The sequence below is a fragment of the Gekko japonicus genome, unplaced genomic scaffold, assembly GCF_001447785.1.
Source record: "Gekko japonicus isolate JY-2015 unplaced genomic scaffold, Gekko_japonicus_V1.1 scaffold2135, whole genome shotgun sequence".
In the NCBI taxonomy this organism is placed as follows: Eukaryota; Metazoa; Chordata; class Lepidosauria; order Squamata; family Gekkonidae; genus Gekko; species Gekko japonicus.
Genome location: NW_015174902.1, coordinates 109,426 through 129,510, shown reverse-complemented (window position 1 = coordinate 129,510; position 20,085 = coordinate 109,426). Strand labels below are relative to the sequence as shown.

At 41.3% G+C, this 20,085-nt stretch overlaps 1 protein-coding gene across 1 annotated transcript in view; it reads left to right on the top strand.

Moving 5' to 3' along the window:
* Positions 1 to 20,085, top strand: part of DMXL1 (Dmx like 1) — a 157,746-nt gene that overhangs the window by 34,941 nt on the left and 102,720 nt on the right. Inside the window, exons 7-11 of the mRNA XM_015424996.1 lie at positions 7,905 to 8,080; positions 11,061 to 11,250; positions 11,548 to 11,713; positions 17,197 to 17,409; positions 19,718 to 19,971. Coding sequence (XP_015280482.1) covers positions 7,905 to 8,080; positions 11,061 to 11,250; positions 11,548 to 11,713; positions 17,197 to 17,409; positions 19,718 to 19,971 — 999 coding nt within the window. The remainder of the gene's footprint in view (positions 1 to 7,904; positions 8,081 to 11,060; positions 11,251 to 11,547; positions 11,714 to 17,196; positions 17,410 to 19,717; positions 19,972 to 20,085) is intronic.

Genomic DNA, 20,085 nt, shown 5'->3' with positions numbered 1-20,085 from the left:
AGTTCCGCAGGGCCTGTAACTTCCGCCAGGCCTTTAAATAGGAGCCGTCACTATTGTTACCTTCAATGATCCTATTGAACTTCTGGATCCTAGGACTGGCCCAGTTGTATCTCTAGGCCCATCGGCTTGAGGGATGATGATCGGACGAACAACGTGGATTTATATCTGGAAAGCGCACCATCTAATCTTTAGTTGCTAACTGTTAAATTATGTAATATGAATGAGTATGTGTTTTATGTAGTTTTAAATTTTTATGGTTAATCAGGTACATTGTACCGCTTTGTTAGCCGCCCTGAGCCTGTTCGCAGGATGTATGGGGTATAAATATAATAAATAAATAAATAAATAAATAATATTAAACAGTCTTGTCTTATAAAAGTTGGAAAGAATAGCTGATATATCAATGTGTAGCATTAGCCCAGTGGTTTCTCTGCAACACACATTCACTTTCATCCTGAAGGCAAAGCAGTACAATGTTGTGATCTGCTGTGTTAAAAGCTACTGGGTTTGCACAGAAGCTAAAGTCTGGCTGAGGGAAAGGAATCTTACCTTTGGTGAATTTACAACACAAATCTGTCAGCCTCAGTCATAAGGCAGTATTATCAGTGGCATTTGGAAACCTGAATTTAAATGCTAGGACCTTGTGCTTCCCAGCTTACTGTTTCTTGGAGGAAAAGTTCCTCTAAGAACAGGAAGTCTAAGTCATGTTCTGTAATTTCTCATTTCTCACAAAAGCAAGTTGTTAATCTTTTTACCTAGCAAAGCAATCTTTGATGTAAAGTCAACTAATTTACCATCTTGTGCAATAGTTTTGCTAAAGTCTTGGCTTCACAGTTCTTGTGCTTTTAAAATAAACGTACATGGTGCAGGAGCATAACATTGCAATAACAGAGTAGTCTGTAGCAGCTGATGGCGCACTCATGTGATGGCTAAGCTTATTCATGTGATGGTTGTTTTATAAGGACAAAGGCTTTCTTTGAAATTAATGCATTTGACCACAGAGGGCCACAGAGGGGAAAAGACAGCTTATGTGATTAGAGTGTCATTAAGGAGAATAATCTAACATTAGCAATAGTTCATCCAATAAATATATTACTTCACCTGTTTGGAATGGCTTCATTCCGAAAGTATGTTGAGGATGCCACAGGCCTGGAGATTGGCATGGATGCCACCTTTCCAAGCAGTCCGCTTTGGGTGTGCAAGGTTCCCTGGGATTAGGAACACCTGACTGCCCAAGGGAAGAGGCCAGAATTGTAGAGACGGGGATGGACTAGACAATGCCAGAGGAAGCAAGTTTACCCCTCTTCTTCTCCTGGATCATTGTCTTCAGGGGAAAGTTTACATGCCAGGGCAAAACGGGCCAAGAAGTCCCTAATAGGAGGTATTCCCAACTCAAACAAAGGGGAGACGAAGACGACAGATCTTCAATTGTCTCTAGAGCACCTGTAAGGTGACAAACGAAAGCCTCTTTAAAACAAATGTGTTACTACAACAGGTTCAGATGCAGACTTTGATTTAGAGGAAACTCACTCCATCATTACATGTGTAGTAACTAATTCTGATAAGGAAGAAGGAGAATGGTCTGGGGAAGACTCGGATTCTAAGAACACCTTTACTAGATTCTTCCAACCTGAGTATTATCATAGACTTTAAAAAATATATATATTATTATTTTCTATAAGAAAAGGTGGGATATAGAAGGGAAGAAAGGGTAGGGGGGAAATATAGATTTGTCAGGTTTATCAGATATTATGAGTTATGTACAACAAGTAAAATTAGATGTATTACCGAATGTATTACATATTTCAAATATAGACAGTCAATAAAGCATAAATATTACAGAATTTTGGGATAGATTGTCTCTTTAACAAATAAACAAGATCTTTCCTAAAGTTAGCAGTAATCTATTAACGATGAGAGATTATTTCTTTAACAACTGAACTAACTTCTGTGCTAAAAATAAATCATTGTAAAAACCTTAATATTGTCTTAATTGTTTATCGAAATCTACATTTATTCTTAATTGTATATAAAAATCTAAATTTAATTACTAGTGGAGTACAAAATAAAGTATTGAAACTCTAATCAACAGTTTCATCATCATTAATATGATATTCAGGTAATTCCAGAATTTTTAAAAAATAATTATTCCTGTAGTATGAGTAATAAGCTTGCCATTTCTGCTGAAATTCTTTCAGTGGTCTTTTATTTATATAATTGGTTAGTTTTGCCCATGTTGCATACTCAGCTAGTTTTTCTTTCCAGATCTCTATTATAGGACAGTCTTCTATCTTCCATTTCATTGCAAATATTACTCTGGCAGCAGTCGACATAGATCTAAGTAGGTCTTGTGAGGTTCTGTCTATAGTATCTGGTAAAATTCCCAGTAACATAGTCTCTGGTTTCATCGGGAATTTGGTTTTTAAAATATTTTGAATTTCGTCATGTGTATTTTTCCAGTATCTTTTTGTCTTGTTACAAGTCCACCACATATGATAAACAGCGCCATTTTCTTTTTTGCATTTCCAGCAAGCCCCTTTGTAATTCTTGTACATCTTGAAAATATCAGAGACTCTTAAAGAAGGCTGTATCAACCTTAAACTATCCTGTGGAGACTTCAGATCAGCTGAAGTCGTCAAACACTTCCACACTAGATGCTAGGGGATTCAAGAAACCATCCCAAAGTATGTCAGTTTGCCCCTTCCCTGATTTCGTCAAAGAAGTGTTAATAGTGGAATGGTCTGTTCCACGCAATGGGAATTCCTTAAATATCATTGCCACAAAATTTTATGCCTTAGTGAGAGGGGCTACAAAAAATTTAAAGGTGCCTGTAGTTGATGCTACTGTGTTCACCCTTCATTCAGGGGCCGTCCTTTCCAAGGATGGGGACAAGTATCTCAAGGATCCTTTCAACAGGAAAAATGAAACAGGACTCAAAAAATCACACGTAGCAGCTTTGCTGGCAGTTAGAGCTTTGGCAGTCCTTTCCAATTTCACCTGAGCATTTGTAATTTGGGCAGACAGCCTACTGCAAGAGTCGGAGCCCAACGTCCTAGTGCTTAAGAGGTTGCGATTAAAAATCAAAAGAGTGGCTGAGTTTGCTTCAGATGCTTCTTAAGATTTCATGCAGTTCTGTGCTAGGGCTCAAGGTGCAAATGTTGTAGTCAGGAGAAACCTATGGTCAAAACACTGGAAGGTGGACCCTTATCTAAATCAAATCTATCATCCAGGGACATCTTCTCTTTGGGGAAAGGGCCTTAGTCAAAGTTCTGGTAGAAATCAAGGAAAAGAAAAAGGCAATGCCCTCCATTTCTACCACTAAGGAAAGAGAGGTTAAAGGGAACACTTCTAATTCCATTCATTCCTACAGAACCTCCACTTCAGAAGTCGATGTACCTTTGGATACAGTACAGACAGTTCCCTACAAACAAACAAGAATGAAGCACCCTTTGTAAGAAGCTCTCAGCATGACTGCAAGATAGGGTGCACCTGCTGGACTTTGCCCATATTTGGAGGAAATCAGCTTCAAATCACTAGGTCCTTTCGACAGGGTTACAAAATAGAATTTTTATCCCCCCTCCGCACTGTTTTCTACTCTCCCCATTTCCAAAATTTGAACAAAAACAAAATTTACTGTAGAAAGTAATTCAGTATCTTCTTACCATAGGAGCAGTTGAACCAGTTCTTTCCCATCAACATTTCCAGGGAGTTTACTCCACCTTTTTCATTGTTCCCAAGAAGTCAGGTGATTGGAGAGCAATTCTAAATCTGAGGGAACTCAGTTTGTAGGTGCAGAAACACAAGTTCCATATGGACTCACTGTGATCTATTATCCAAAATTTACAACATAATTATTATTTGACTTCCCTAGACATCAAATAAACTTACCTGCATGCACCTATTCATTGGTTTTCCAGACAGTTCTTGAGATTCTCCTACAAGGATCAGCATTACCAATATAAGGCATCACCATTTGGCCTTTCTTCTTCCCCACGGGTCTTTACCAAGGTGTTGGTGACTCTTATTCTGAGACAACGAGGAATCCGTACTTACCCCTACTTAGACTACATTCTGATCAGGGCCCAGGATGTGGAGATGTCCACCAGCAAAACCAGAGTTATAATCCAGTTACTGCAGATACATGACTTCTTGATAAATTTCCAGAAGAGTCACCTCAGTGCATCCAAAAATCTGACACATTTAGGGGCCAGGATAGACATATCTCAGGCCAAAGTTTTTGTTCCAGCAGAGAGACAAACAAAAGTGATCAAGGCAATAGACAAATTCCGCAAACAGAACTGAGCAGACTTCATGTTCCTATCCCAAGTATTGGTTTTGCTAATATCTGCCATAGACTCCATGCGAGACCCTTACAGTGGACACTCTGCCTTTTCAGATGGATATCTGCAAAAGAAGATGCAAAAAGATCCTGGTGACTTCGTGTCTAAACAAGTCTCTAATGTAGGGGATCATTCAGGAGAATCTGAGGAGGGGAGTCATCTTCCTGCAATCCCATCAAATTCTGGTGACCACAGACTCCAGTACAACAGGGTGGGGAGCACACTTCCAGGATAGTTTCCTTTCCAACAGAAAAGTCCAACAGCATAAATTGATTAGAACAAAGGGCAATAAAACTAGCCCTGTTCTCCTTCCACAGATTGATTCAAGAGACCTATGTTCTAGAGAGAAACAACAGCAAAGGTCCTTATCAATCGCCAAGGGGGCACCAGGGCAGCCCTTCTCTATCAAGAAACAATGCAACTATTCCAGTGGGCGGAGTTAAACTTGAAGGGCCTAAAGGCACAATATGTCCAAGGGCTGTTAAACACCCAAGCAGACTGGCTGAGCTGGGAGGGTATAGACCAAGGAGCAGTGTGGTCTCTGAACAAAAACATCTTCTGGGAAATGGCAAATAATTACAGGACTCCAATAGTGGATCTGTTTGCCCCTTTGAGCAACCAACAGGTACTGAAATTCCTATTGAGGTACTTCAAACCCAAAGCAGAAGGAGAAAATGCTCTCTTTCATGATTAGCAAGGTGCTGAACAAAATACAAGGGGAAAGAGCAGAGCTGATATTCATTGCATCATTCTGGCCAAGAGGACCATGGTTTTCAGAACTGCTGAAGCTGTTGATGGGCACACCATGGTGGTTTCCTCCTAGGAAAGACCTCCTTAGTCAGGGTCTGATTTTACACCCAGACCCAGAATGGATACAGTTAACGGCATGGAAGTTGAGCAGGTAGACCTAAAGAGCACAGGCATCTCAAAAGAAATTATGGGCATCATGATCCAAGTAAGGAGGCCAGCAACCAGTCGGATCTATAACTATATGCTTGGTCTACTTTTAGAAAATGGGCCACTACCTACAGATTAGACCCACTGAAACCATCACACAGGGATGTGATTGCCTTCCTACATGAAGGATGGAAACAAGGGCTGAGGCTGAATATATTAAAACAACAGGTAGCTGCCCTCACTGCTGTTCTGGCACGCAAGAGTTTGGGTAACATTTTGGCCAATAAATATGTCAGAATTAGGGGTGTGCGTTCAGTATATACCGAGCCAAATAAATACCTGAAAATACCTTATCTGTATTTTTTGTGTATTTATTCAGCCAAATACAGATTAGACAATCCGATTCGGTGACCAAAATAGCTGTGCCTGAAAGAAACCAATATTATTTGGCTTTTATTCAGGCACAGCTAAATGCATTCCGTTCACTTGCTGAATCGTGCCACTGCAGCGGCACAACTTGGGAAGAAGAGAAGATCTATCCCCTGCCATTAACTACTCAAAGGAGTCTCAGAGTGGCTTCCAATCTCCTTTCCCTTCCCCTCCCCTCAACAGACACCCTGTAAGGTAGGTGAGGCTGAGAGAGCTCTTTTGAGAACTATATATAAACAAGGGGGGGACCCGTGATACTCGCGGGGAGGAGTCTCTCTTTTTCCCCCCTTCTCTCTCTCCCCCCCCAGTCTCTCTCTCTCTCTGTCTCTCTCTCCCCCCTTCTTTCTCTTCCCCCCAGTCTCTCTCTCCCCCCTTCTCTCTGTTCCCCCGTCTCTGTCTTGCCCTGTGTGACCGGCGGCAGCTCTCCGGCTTCGGGAGGGGAGGGAGGGAGGGAAGCCGCGCCGTCGCCCCTCGCTGCTCTCCCCACCCACACCCACCCACACCGGCTCCGAGCCGAGGGCCGCTCTGCCCCCCCTCCTCACCGCTCGCCTTCCAAATGGCGGCGGTGGCCTCCGCAGAGCATTCCGTGCGCATGCGCACGGAACGCTCTGACACTTTCGGGGGGATTTAAATATCCCCCCCGATATTTTTTTTAGGTTTTAGATTTTTGTGCACCCCTGGGGACTGCCCCAAGAGTGCACAAAACTCTCCCTGCCCCCCAGGTCGCCCCGGAGCACGGATTTAGCGATCCGCACAGACGGGGCGACTTGGGTATTAGATATATAGATGCTTCCAGTTCACTTGCCAAGTTGTGTTGCTGCCACACTGTGTCTTTGCAAGTGAACTGAAGGCATTTAAACTTTTAGCATGTTCAATTCACTTGCCAAGTCAGCTACTTTCTCTACTAGAGCTTCAGTAGAAGAGATTTGTAGGGCAGCAACCTGGTGATCTTTTTCTGCTTTTTGTAAGACACTATAGGATCGACCAGCTGCCTGTGGGAGGCAAGTCCTTCAACAGGTGTTGGAGTAAAAAACTGTAGTTCTCCCTCCCTTTAATTTGCTGTGTTACATAACCAGCTTGGATGACTTCCCCCACTGAAGTAGAATGAAACACTGGACTTAACCTGAAGGTTTCTTCTCTTCAGTGGGGTGAAGTAATTCAGTCCCCTCCCCCCCCCCAAAAAAAAGAAAACGAACTCAGTAAGGACAATATCTTTGGAACTGGGCTATTTGATGACTGGAAAGACAGCCTTGCTCTGTCCCAAGAGAGCCACACAAAGTTTGCATACCCCTCCTTGGAGCAAGAGGAGGCGTGACCTAACCAGTTTGATGACTTAGCCCTACTGAAGAGAAGAAACCTTCAGGGAAGTCCACTGTTTTGTAATCTAATCTCTGGCATGGGCAGGACACTTTAGGGAACAGAAGAATCCTGTCTCTCTTCAAAGCACAGCAAGCAGTGAAACACAGCAGGGTCTCTTGCTGCTCTGATCTTCATTAATGTCTGGTACCATACAGATTTGGGGAGGGGTAGGATGACTGGTGGCATACAATAATGGTTGACTGCCAAGTGCAGCCAAAATATTCTGATCACTGGTCAAGAAGAAGGAAAAGCAGCAGAAGTTGTGGCTGTCGAACTCAGCATGTGTAAGGAACTGTAGGAAGGGAAAACAATTTGGAAGTCCCATCTCACTCCTCAAAATCTCCCACTCCAGTATTCAATAAACTGCCAAGGGAAGAAGCAGGCTAAACCCACCACGTGTTTTTCTTTAACTGGTAGCCGTTGTCAATATCCTGTGCTCATATTTGGTCCTCCTCAAGCCATATTTTTTTTTGGGGGGCGGTCCCATTAAGTTTATTTTGCAGTGTCATATTTTATTGCAGACTCAGGATGTCCCCTAAATATGTAGGAAGCTCTTTGTTCTCTGAGTGGGCCCATTTTGCTGTTTTCATCATCACCACAAGGGATAGCCTGTATATTATTTACTATTAGATATTCTGACAGGTTAGGGGACTACAAGCAATTGAAGGGCACATGGGTTAATTTGGATATAGTGGTGTCATTTCAAAGTGATTTCCTTATCAGATTGACATGGTGAAATAATCTTCACCTAGGAAAATATGTTGTATCAGTACTACAGTAAAGTCACCTAGGAAAATATGTTGTAGTATCAGGTGAAGAATAAATGATGACAGTATGGCAACATTAACATTAATCTATATCACTGTTTTTCTTTGCTAGGATGATTGTCTTGTGAAGGTGTGGTATAATACTGATAGCTGGAAATCAGCAGTTGCTCCTCAAGTTCCAACGCCAGAACCTATCACACAGGAAGTAGATTTCTCATTTATTTATTTGGTTCACCCTCGGTCTGTTAATGGATTTTCATGGAGAAAGACGAGTAAATACATGCCACGGTGAGGACTGACTCCTTCAGGTTTTTGATACCTTCATATCACTAATACTTCCAAAGTCTAAATGGCTTTTCTCAAAGTTGTGCCCACCTTGGCAAGTATTATCTGTAATTATTAACTATAGAGCCAAGGAGTTTTCATTTTTGAGAAGCTATGGAATTGAACAATGTGGTAAAATTACCTTTAGTTTTATACAAGTGTCCACTATTGGTGGCTTGCATCCATCTGAGCATTTGTACTGATGGAAGAATATCTGTCAGTGAAGTGTGCCTTTATTGCCTCCCAACCACCTTTTGCTACTCAGATTGCCTCCTCCCAAATGGTTCTGCTGGGGAGGAGTATCTCCAGGAACAACATTTTGCGCTTCAGCAGAAGGGGGATACAAGAAATGAAAAACCTTCTGTCATGTTCAGTCTGAATCCCATCCGGTGTAATGTACTTAAGTAACCAGCTTTTATTTTCTTCTAGCCAACTACAGATTTCAATTCTACCAGCATATTATGTGTAATAGTAAGATAGTTTCTAGATTTATGCCACTGATTGTTTATGGCTGAAGTTGGCAGCAGCCTTAATGACTCAGCGTTCCAGGATTATCTCAGGGACAGTAACTTGTAGCAATTTGAGGCTGATTACAAGAGACAGGTTCTTTAAAACAGCAGTTGCTTCAAACCTCAAACTGGAGAAACAGTTATATTGTGCAAATTACTAAGCAGAAGGTTTTTAGTAAGATAAAAGCATGAAAATAAAATCACTTGTGGAGCGTTGTGACCAGTGCTGCTATTCCGCCACCATCTTGGGGGACTCCCTCCTGTGTGGTCGTTTCTAGATTTATAGGACCTTAAACAAGTTGTGATAATAAAAGGAATTGTTTTTAACTTAAGATAATTAAACTCATTATTATTCCGTATAACGTATTTTCCATCTTCTCTCAGTTAAGGAATGCATTAAATTATTCGTACTGAGGTTTAGTTTTGTAAGTTTGACTGATTTGCCCTTTCAAATTTGAATTATTGTCAGCAAATATGTAAAAATATGTAAGCTGAACATTCACATTTTGGTAAAGGTCTGGAGCAGCCAAACATGAGACTTTAGTTGTAGATTTTCCGGGCTGTATGGCCATGGTCTTGGCATTGTAGTACCTGAAGTTTCACCAGCAGCTGTGACTGGAATCCTCAGAGGTATAATACAGAAGATGGAGTACTCTCTGTGTCAGTGTGAGAAGAAAAACGGTAGGCAGGTAATTTATATCTACTCAGGAAGGTGGGGAAGGGCTGAGTCATTATCTTGTAGGAGTTTCCCAGGCTCATTTACTCATTTGCCTGGTGATTTTGCAGGTTAGATCTCATTTTAGTTTTTTGTATGTGACGGGGTCCAGAAGTTATCTAATCTTATTTTTGTATTCTTCCCGTTTTCATGATCACTGTGGCATTGCCTTTGTCATCTGGTAGAATAATAAAAAGATCAGCAGTAGCTCCTAACTCAAACAGGGCACAGTATCTTATTCCAAGACATTGAAATGCTGGACAACACATCCAATTACCATGTCAGATTACACAGGGAAATCATTGAAATTCATAAACATAAATACAATTTCAACAGGAAAGAAAAGAGTTCAAAAATAAATAGGGCATGGTTTCTAGTCCTGAAAAACACAAAATGCTCTACATCTTACAACAGCACTACAGATAAGATTAGAATTTCAATAGCCAATTCAAAAAGAACCTCCGCAGGAAAGCTCCTCCATTAGTATGTCACAGCCTGCGAAACTCCTACAAGGTAATGAGTCAGCCGTACCCCACCTTTCTAAGTAGGTATAAATTACCTGCCTACCGTTTTTCTTTTCACACTGACACAGAGAGCACTCCATCTTTCTGTATTATACCTCTGAGGATGCCAGTAACAGCAGCTGGTGGAACGTCAGGTACTACAGTGCCAAGACCATGGCCATACAGCCTGGAAAATCTGTAACAACTAATGAAGTCCGGCCATGAAAGCCTTCAACAACATAAACATTGAGACTGACAAGGTTTTCACTGTATATGGTCTTTAGAAGAGCAAGGACAAGACAGAATTCGTTTTTCTTCAGCAGTCCTGAGGCAAAGCAATGTCAATAGGCACATTCTACGAGGATGGTGACCAGTTCCTCAGAGTTCATGAAAGGATTCCCTATGAGAAGCTACCAATTGGACTACAGCCTCTACTTTTGTTTTCACATTGTGCTTTTGATAACAGCATGACTGCATGCTATTTTTGGGAAATACTGCTGTTTACATGATATTGTCAGATCTTGGAAGCTAAGCAGGGTCAGCCATGGTTAGTGTTTGCATGGGAGACCATCAGGGAAGTCCAGCAGGCAATAGCAAACCACCTCTGAATGTCTCTGGCCATTAAAACCCCATGAGGTTGCCATAAGTTATCTGTGACTTGATTGATGGCAAAAAAAGGGGGGGTGTCTTTTCTTGAGGATATACCGTGGCCACCTTTAGGCAAGCCAGTTATCCATTTTTCAGACTGTGAAGAAGAAAAACAGGTTGCTTACCTGTAATGAATGTTCTTCTTATGATCAGTTATACCACAACTCTCCCTCCTTTCTTACTGCTGTCCTCTAAATTTTTTCCTCTGGAAGAACTTCTAGTAGTAGTAGACTCTTCAGTGCAGGTGCAGAGCAAAAGCATCTTCCTTTGGGGTAGAGATTTAGGTGACAGTTTTGGATGCTGAACTCTAATAACTTTCTAGAAATGCTTCTGTAGTGGCACAGAATCTATATATGTGACTGTGCTGATTCCACTTGAACATCAATTATAGGTAATAAACTAGTATTTCTCCATGTTGCTTCCTAGTCTTCATCCCATCCTGCATTTGTATATGATAAAAGGTTATCTTTTGTAGGTTATAGTCTAGTGCAAGAGTCAGAAATACCTTTTAAAAATTGTATCTCTTTTGTATCATTTCTGTTTAACCAATCTCACTTTTTTTCCTCTAGTGGTGCTGTTTGCAATGTACTGCTGACATGCTGCAAGGATAATATATGTCGTCTGTGGGCAGAAACTTTGTTGCCTAATGATAGTCTGCTGTACGGGGATGGATGCAGCCATTGGCCTGAGCCAGTGAAATTAACTAATAACTTTAAGAGAAATGCTTCTAGTAAGGAAAGTATGAAGAGTGCTTTAGAGGTAACGATATTCAATTATCCTACCTTGAGAGAACCTATCAAATCTGCATAGTTCTAGCAAATATCTAGAATAACTTTCTTTGCTTCAGTACTAAGAAATAAACCTATGTTAATGCAACTCTTCAATAATGCAAACTTTTATATTAAGCAATATATTTTTGCATAAACAATTGTTTAATAAAATGTGTCTGCTGTATTCATACAAGCATGTTCAAATGCAGTGATATGGAATGGTTTATTATGTCTTTTGTATTTGAGTAATATGTTGTACAAACAAATCCGGTCATTCTCCCAACAGTTAAATCTAAAGCCCTTTCGACGAGGCAGAAGAAGGTCTATAGCACTTGCACATACTGGGTACTTGCCACATCAGCAGGATCCTCATGAAGTTCATCGAAACACTCCACTGCAATCAAATGCACTTTGCCACTTTCATATTGCTGCCAGCATCAATCCAGCCACAGGTAATTAAGAAGGAATATTTCATTGGGAACATTTGGCTATACAATCTCAGGATAATATATAGTTGACCAGAGAGAAGTACTACTGGACATGTGATTGCACTGGAGGTTTCATTTGTATTTTTGCCCAGTGGTTAAACTTTGGAACAATTGTTTTCGGGTCTTTATTTCATATTTTGTATATGTTTGATTGTATATATTTTTACATATTAGCCAATATGTTCTATTTGCATTAGACCTCTGAGGAAGGCCTATGAAGGCCCAAATGCGTTAGGTCTATTTCATCAGCCTTTGTATTTTTATATTTGTATATGAGGTATGAATGGGCCCTTATTTGTTATTTTAATTTGTGTTTAATAAATACATGCATATTTTTGTATGTTTCATAATTAGATTTTTAGAGTTGGCCCTCTTCTATTCTTGACTAACCTTTTTAGGTTCTGAAGAAACTGATATATGACATGGTTTTTGTCTATAGATTGTTTTTAAGATAAAACTATTTATTTTAATTAAATCAATCTGCTGTCTGGGATGACCAGTTTTCAGTTAGTCTGATAGAAGTTTAATGGTAGCGATGGTGGTGGAAAGTGCTGTCAAGTCGCATCCAAGTTGCAACAACCCTGTAGGGTTTTCAAGGTGAGAGACAAGCAGAGATCGTTTGTCATTGCCTGCCTCTGAACTTTCTTGGTGGTCTCCCATCCAAGTACTAACCAGGGCCAACCCTACTTAGCTTCCAAGATCTGACAAGATTGGGCTAGCTTGCGTCATCCAGGTCAGGGTAAATTTAGTAAATTTAGTAGTGAGGGTTAGTATAATAGCTAGAATCTGTTTTTCTAGTAATAGTTAATCTGTTCATTCATTCATTCATTCAATTTGTATCCTGCCCTCCCTGCCAAGGCCGGCTTAGGGCGGCTTACATAAAACATTATTAAACATTAAAACACAAGATTAAATAAAACCAGAACAATACACTTTTAAAACACAGCGTAAAGTGCTAGTGCTGTTCATGGGCAATGGTGGACGTTAGCAGCGTCTGACTGTAACATGTTAATGGTGATACTAATTTAGGTCTGGTATTAACATGTTGAAGACGGTGTTAGTTTGGGGCCAGGGTCTCAGTTTATTCAGGCAGCTCCCTACTCCCTCCCATTTGGTATTGTATTATTCTAGTTTATAGTCAAAATAGCTGTTGGTTTTGTGATGATGGGGTAAATGTTTAACACTTAATCTTATTTACAGAGTTGTTGGGAGGATGAGATATAGGAGAGGAGAATAATGTAAGCTGCTTTATGTTTTCATGGGGAAGAATGGGGTAAATAAATGAAGTAAATAAATAAATACAGCTGCAGATAGGGAGGGCAGTAAACGTAGATTGGCTGGTGGGTAGGAAGGAGAGAAATAAGCAGGACAAGGGGAGAAGCTATTCAGGGAAGGGGAAGAGTCGGGGAGAGGAAAATGAGATGCTACTCATAACTCCTTGCCGGTCCCCCCTTGACCAAATCCTTTTTGAAACTGGAGACACTTTCCAAAAAACTATTTCTCGGTACTGGGATCTGTTGCTCAGAGAAGAAAGTAAAAGGAAAAAAAATCCTACTGGTATGCAGAAAACATAATCATCTATAAAGTTGCTTTTTGGACCCCAGCCACGAATATTTGAATTGTTTTGGTCATTTAATTAGTTATCTTCCATCCTCGACTCTTTCCAGTCTGGTTTCTGCCCCGGCCATGGGATGGGGACAGCTCTGTTCACCCTTACAGATGACCTCCGTAGACATCTGGATCAGGGTGGGTTGGTGCTGCTATTATTATTAGATCTAATGACAGCATTCAACACGGTCAAATATGATTTGTTCACCACCCCCTCGCTGACGTAGGAGTTTGGGGGATTGCCTTGCAGTGGTTTTCCTCCTTTTACCATGGTCGGGGGCAGAGGGTAGCACATGGTGAGAGGGTCTCCTCGCAATGCCCACTGGAATGTGGATTACCGCAGGGGGTGATCCTCTCGCTGATGCCACTTAACATCTGTATACGCCCCCTTGCCCAGTTAGTCTGGAGGTATGGGCTGGGTTGCCATCAGTACACAAATGACACCCAGCTCTATCTGTTATTGGACAGCCATCTGTCCTCTGCCCCGATAATCTGGCTGAGGCTCTGGACGCTGTGGCTGGATGGTTGCGGCAGAGCCGGTTGAAGTTAAATGCATCGAAGATGGAAGTCTTGTACCTGGGTTGGGTGTGTGTGTAGATATGAGCATCAGGCTCCCCACTCTGGAAGGAGTGCCTTTGGTGCCAATCCAGAAAGTGAGGAGTTTAGGAGTAACACTGGATGCCACCCTTTCTGTGGAGGCCCAGGTTACTGCAGTTGCCAGTTCTGCATTTTTTCATCTTAGGCAGATTAGGCTGCTGAAACTCTATCTTTCCCCCCAGGATTTAGCTACAGTGACCCATGCGATGGTCACTTCCAGGCTGGATTACTGCAATTCACTCTACGTAGGCTTTACAGCTGGTACAAAATGCGGTGGCGCACCTGCTGACGTTTTCACCTTTGCGGTCTCACATTCGGCAGGTGCTCTGCCAACTGCATTTACTAGCGATTGAGTTCCAGATTCGCTTCAAGATGTTGGTACTAACCTTTAAAGTCACACGGCCTGGGACCAACATATCTGAGGGACTGCCTTTTCCCGTATATGCCCCAAAGAGCATTACACTCTGTGGACCAACACCACCTGGTGGTCCCTGGTCCGAAGGATGTCCGTCTTGCTGTCTTGTCCAGTGGGGTTCCGCCAGGCTCAGTTTTGGGCCCAGAACTTTTCAATATTTTTATCAATGATCTGGATGAAGGGGTAGAAGGGCTACTCATAAAATTTGCTGATGATACCAAATTGGGAAGAGTAGCAAATATCCAAGAAGATAGAGTTAAAATTCAACAAGACCTGAATACTCTGGAGAAGTGGGCAGTTGTAAACAGGATTCAAGAAAGATAAATGCACAGTATTACATCTGGGCCACAAAAATGTGGGGGATATGTTTCTGGGGAATAGTATATGCGAAAGAGATCTTGGGGTAAGGTTGGACTGCAAACTAAATATGAGCAGTCAGTGTGATGTGGTGGCAAAAAAGGCAAATTCAGTCTTGGGTTGTATTAAAAGGAGCATAGCATTAAAATCGCAGGAGGTCATAGCCCCTCTGTATACTGCCTTGGTCAGGCCACATCTGGAGTACTGTTTGCAGTTCTGGAGGCCTCACTTCAAAAATATGTGGACAAAATCGAGAGGGTGCAGAAGAGAACAATGAGGATAATCAGGGGTCTGGGGACTGAGCCCTACGAGGAGAGGCTAAGGGCCTTGGGAATGCTTAGTTTGGAGAAGAGGAGATTGAGGGGGGACATGATTGCTCTCTTGAAATATTTGAAAGGCTGTCATTTGGAGGACGGCAAGGAGCTGTTCCAGTTGGCAGCAGAGGATAGAACCCGAAGCAACAGGTTTAAATTGCCTGCAGAAAGGTATTGGCTGGATATTAGGAAAAACTTTTTCACGGTCAGAGTGGTTCAAAGGTGGAATCAGCTGCCTAGGGAGGTGGTTAGCTTCCCTTCGCTGGCAACTTTCAAGAAGAGTCTGGATGAATATTTGTCAGAGATACTTTAGGCTGGTCCTGCATTGGGCAGGGGGTTGGACTAGATGGTCTGTATGGCCCCTTCCAACTCTATGATTCTATGACTATGCCCAGGTTTTTTTTGGCCCTTGCCCCTACCTGGTGGAACATGCTTCCTATTGAGATCAGGGCCCTGCGGGACTTTCTTGAGTTCCACAGGGCCTGCAAGATGGAGCTGTTCCACCAGGCTTCGAATGAGACAGCAGATGCCTATATATGGCCTCTCTGAGATTGTGTCACCACCCAGCAGTAGTTAGCTATCATCAACGGGTTGGGTACCTCTCGCAGCCAGCTATTTTCTATTTGAACTGTGACCTCAGTTTTACTGTTCATTATGTGTTTTAACTTTTAATTATTTATTGTATTACTGAAACGTTGTTACCCACCCAGAGCCAGTTTGTGGGAAGGGCGGGCTATAAATACTAAAAATAAATAAATAAATCTTTGTGTTATGTCTTTTATATCTTTTTTAAAAATATTTTTTATTAAATTTTTCAACATATACAACAATAAAACAACAATTTTAACGAGATTTTTTCAAAATAAAGTCTTGATATACAATTGAATCATTGTAAGAATATAGAAATCACTCAAAATTAACAATGATAATAACTAGCAATAACAACAATTTGTTTAATATGAAATTATATCAATATATTTTTCAGGGAAACTACAACTCTTGTTTTCTGAATTATTAACAAAATCAAAAAAGGGAAACCATTTTTCCAAGAATATGTTCTTTTTTGCTAATACTTCAGCCATCCAAATTTGTGATGCTAATTTATTCATAACTGTTATATTCCATACCTTAATAAACCATTGGTGGATCGTAGGAGCTTTAAGTTTCCAGGTTTGTGCAATCAAAGTTTTTGCAGCGCTTAATAAAAGTGCAGCTAACTCTATTTTTAATTTAGTTAGCCGTAAAGAAGGCCAAAAATTTTAAAGAATAGATTCCGGGGTTTTAGGAAGATCACAATTAAGAATTCTATTGGTCAGATCTATCATTTTGGACCAAAATTTTGCAATGATGGGACAATCCCACCAACAGTGTTTAAAAGAGCCTTTCTCTCCGCAACCCTTCCAACAAAAAGGGGGCGAGGAGGTATAAATATGAGAAATAGGACGTCCTTCTTCACCCAAAGAGTGATTAACACTTGGAATTCACTGCCACAGGAAGTGGTGGGTGCTACAAGCATGGATGGCTTCAAAAGGGAATTAGATAAGCATATGGAGCAGAGGTCCATCAGTGGCTATTAGCCACAAGGTATAGCTAGGGGCTCTGGGGCAAGTGATGCTCTGTCTTCTTGGTGCTTGGGGGGGGGTCAACAGTGGGAGGGCTTCTAATGTCCTGGCCCCACTGCTGGACCTCCTGATGGCACTGGTATTTCTGGCCACTGTGTGACACAGAGTGTTGGACTGGATGGGCCTTTGGCCTGATCCAACATTGGCGTCTGTTATGTTATGTTATGTTATGTTATGCCATGTCTTTTATATCTTCATGTAAATGTGTTATTTCCATAGTGGTACAGTTGCTGTAAACTCTTATGCATCATTTGAAGGGTCATTGGTGAACAGTTCAGTTACCTGATATTAGCAGATCATTACACCAGCAAATCTCTGTAGGAAGTGTAGCTTTAGAGGATTGTGTAAATAGGGAGGTGGGTATCCATACAGGCACAAGTCTCTTTCTCCCTGATATTGCAGCAATGGGGTAGGATTGGGATAATTATCTCCAGTAAATCCAGTGTCTATATTTATGTCCATCTTTAATACAGTTGAGCTTGAAGCAACAGGAAATAATGCAAATGTATATCACTGCTGTTGTTTTTTTCACAGACATTCCCTTGCTCCCTTCTATCATGTCTCTGAGTCTTAATGAAAATGAAGAAAAAAGTGGACCTTTTGTAGTGCATTGGCTAAATAATAAAGAATTGCATTTTACTTTATCAATGGAGGTCTTTTTACAACATCTTAAAAAGAATTTTGAGCATATTTCTTCAGAGGCCAGCACAGAAGAATCTAATCAAATAGATATAAAATTGGATGAAGGTAAAGCATATGCCATTCTATTCTCTAGTAAAAAGCAAATATTTCAAGTATCTTACTAGGTATATTTTAGTTATAAAAATGTTCTCATTTTGAAAGATTTAAACATCTGAATTGCTTGTGCAAAAATTGAATATATGTTTGAAATATAATCTTAGTGGGACTGGGGTCTAGCATATCTCCCTTATAAATAAAAGCCGAATGGTGGTGGCACTTCTCTAGAACATTCCACACACTCCAAATTCAGTTCGCTCTCTGATCTGTCATTCAGAGGGTCTCCCTATCCACTGATTGCTTTGCCTGAGTCCTGCCTCTAACATTCTAAACATTTTGCTAATCCCCCCCCCCCATAGCCAGTCAGAACACAGAGGTTATTTGCATATGCAGCCTCATTGGCCTCTGCCTCGGAACACAGAGGTGGTTTGCATATGCGACTTGATTGGCTTTTGCCTCTAACATTCTAAACAGTTTTGCTGTTCTGAGGTAAAATGTGTCCAATGTCCAGGTGAGGGCTGGAGATCACTCAGATACAACTGCTTTCCAGATGGCAGAGATCAGTTCCCCTGGAGAAAATGGTGGGCTCTGTATCCTTATATGCTGCTGAGGTGGCCCCTGTATGACAGCCAATGTGACGTAGCAGTCAGGGCTTCAGAGCACGGGAGAGGCTGCAGGTGTGTGGGGGGTGGAAAGCTGAAGAGTGAGGGGGAAATAAAGGTATGTTGATGATTGGCTGGGAAGGAGATAGGGTTGCCAACTCCAGGTGGGAAATTCCTGGATATGTGAGAGATGGAGCCTGGAGAGGGTGAGGTTTCAGGAGGCGTGGGACCTCGGACAGGTACAAAGCCTCCAAACCAACTATTCCCTTCTGGGGAACCATCGTTGCCAATCTCCAGGTGAGGGCTGGAGGATCACTCAAAATTACAACTGTTCTTGAGGTAGCAGAGATCAGTTCCTCTGGAGAAAATGGTGCTCAGTGTCATTATACCCTGCTGAGGTCGCCACAGCAAATTGACACGGAGTGTCCAAGGCCGGGGCACCCGCCCAGAGCCTCTTTTTAGAGGCCGTTGTATTTATTTCCACAACGGGCCTTTTTCCTAGTGTGTGTGTGTATAGTGACAACCTCATGAAGCCCTGGTCCTCTGAGTTCTTGGGGTACCTTTTTCCCCCCTCTAAATCTGATACTACAAAGCACATACTTCTTGCATAGACAGTTCTGTCAGAAGGCTGTACATAAAGGATTCTGTCTGAACATTCTGCTCAGCTAAATGCAGCACATTCCTCCAAGCCAAGGAAATCTCTACTGAAAGAAGAGGACCTTTCTCTGGAAGGGTCTACACTTAGCTGAGTGGCATGGTAGGATAATCTGCTGTAACAGCACTTAGCAGCATGATGATGTATTTGAAAATGGAAGAACATTCATGAGCCTAGCATGCTTACAAACCTTATTTATTGACAAGTACAACCTTGTCTTCTGTTGATAGCATTTCTCCCAATGAAATGACTGGTGTTCTGGCCTTCAGACTATATACTAATATACTATATACTAATTTTATAGTATTAAGTGGTTCTTTTATGATCCCACTAAAATACACATCTATAAATTAGAAAGTACAACTTGTCTACTACAAACTGATCAGAAATTGGGACTCTTTCTGGCAGGATAACATGCTTGGATTCTCTCTCACACATGCTCACTGACACAGTTTGAGGCAGTTACCAAATGCATCTGAAAATATGTGGTGCTCTATGTCAGCAGATGAGGAAATTCTTATCAGAGTTATGTCTTTCATGTGTTCCAGTACAAATTGGTGCATGGTATCCTTCCTTGTGAGTAGAGGTGGTGCCCCCTGTAGAGCTCTGCTTGACTTTGTCCTCTAGGCCCCCAAAACCATGCTCCACCTATGTCCTGTTACAACAGTTTCTCTCATCTGAGCAGGGTCTTCTGTAAGTATTATGCTGCAGATGGGCAAGATCAACAGCTGCCATACATGCCTTCTCTGCACTGGGTACATCAGTGTTCTGCAAAAATTGTGAAGAGGATACTAGAATCCTCAAACAAGCTGCAGACATGTGCCGTAATAGATTCACCTTCCTGGTACACTTCCACTGCTTTTTTGTGAATATGTGTCTCCCTCACAGTTTACGTGTAACTGCATTGTAAACAGAGAGTATTAAATATGCCTTTCATAGGCTGTGAGATATGGAAGATGTCTGTTGTGTCCTGGAAAGTGCTCCAAAAATGTTGCCTATAACTTTTATGATTTTAAAATAACTGAAATGTTTAAAATAACCTTTTCCCCCCTTCTCACAGAAATGGATGAAAATAGAGATGATTACAAAGGAAATCAAGAACAATTAGAATCTGGTGGTGAAAAACTTGTTTCAAATTCAAGCTATGTTCCTTTGCCTTCTGCTGTTATTGATCATGAAACTGAAGTACAGCTATCTGAATGGAATAAAAATGCAGACATGTTATTTAGTATTCATCCTATGGATGGGTCATTGCTGGTATGGCATGTAGATTGGCTAGATGAATACCAGCCAGGCATGTTTCGTCAAGTACAGGTACTGTGACTTTTCTGAATAAAATATTATAGCTGAACACATTAAAATATATTTTAAAAATAAAATAACTTTTTCTAAGCAAATATCTAAAATAGCTGATTGTTCATTGGAATT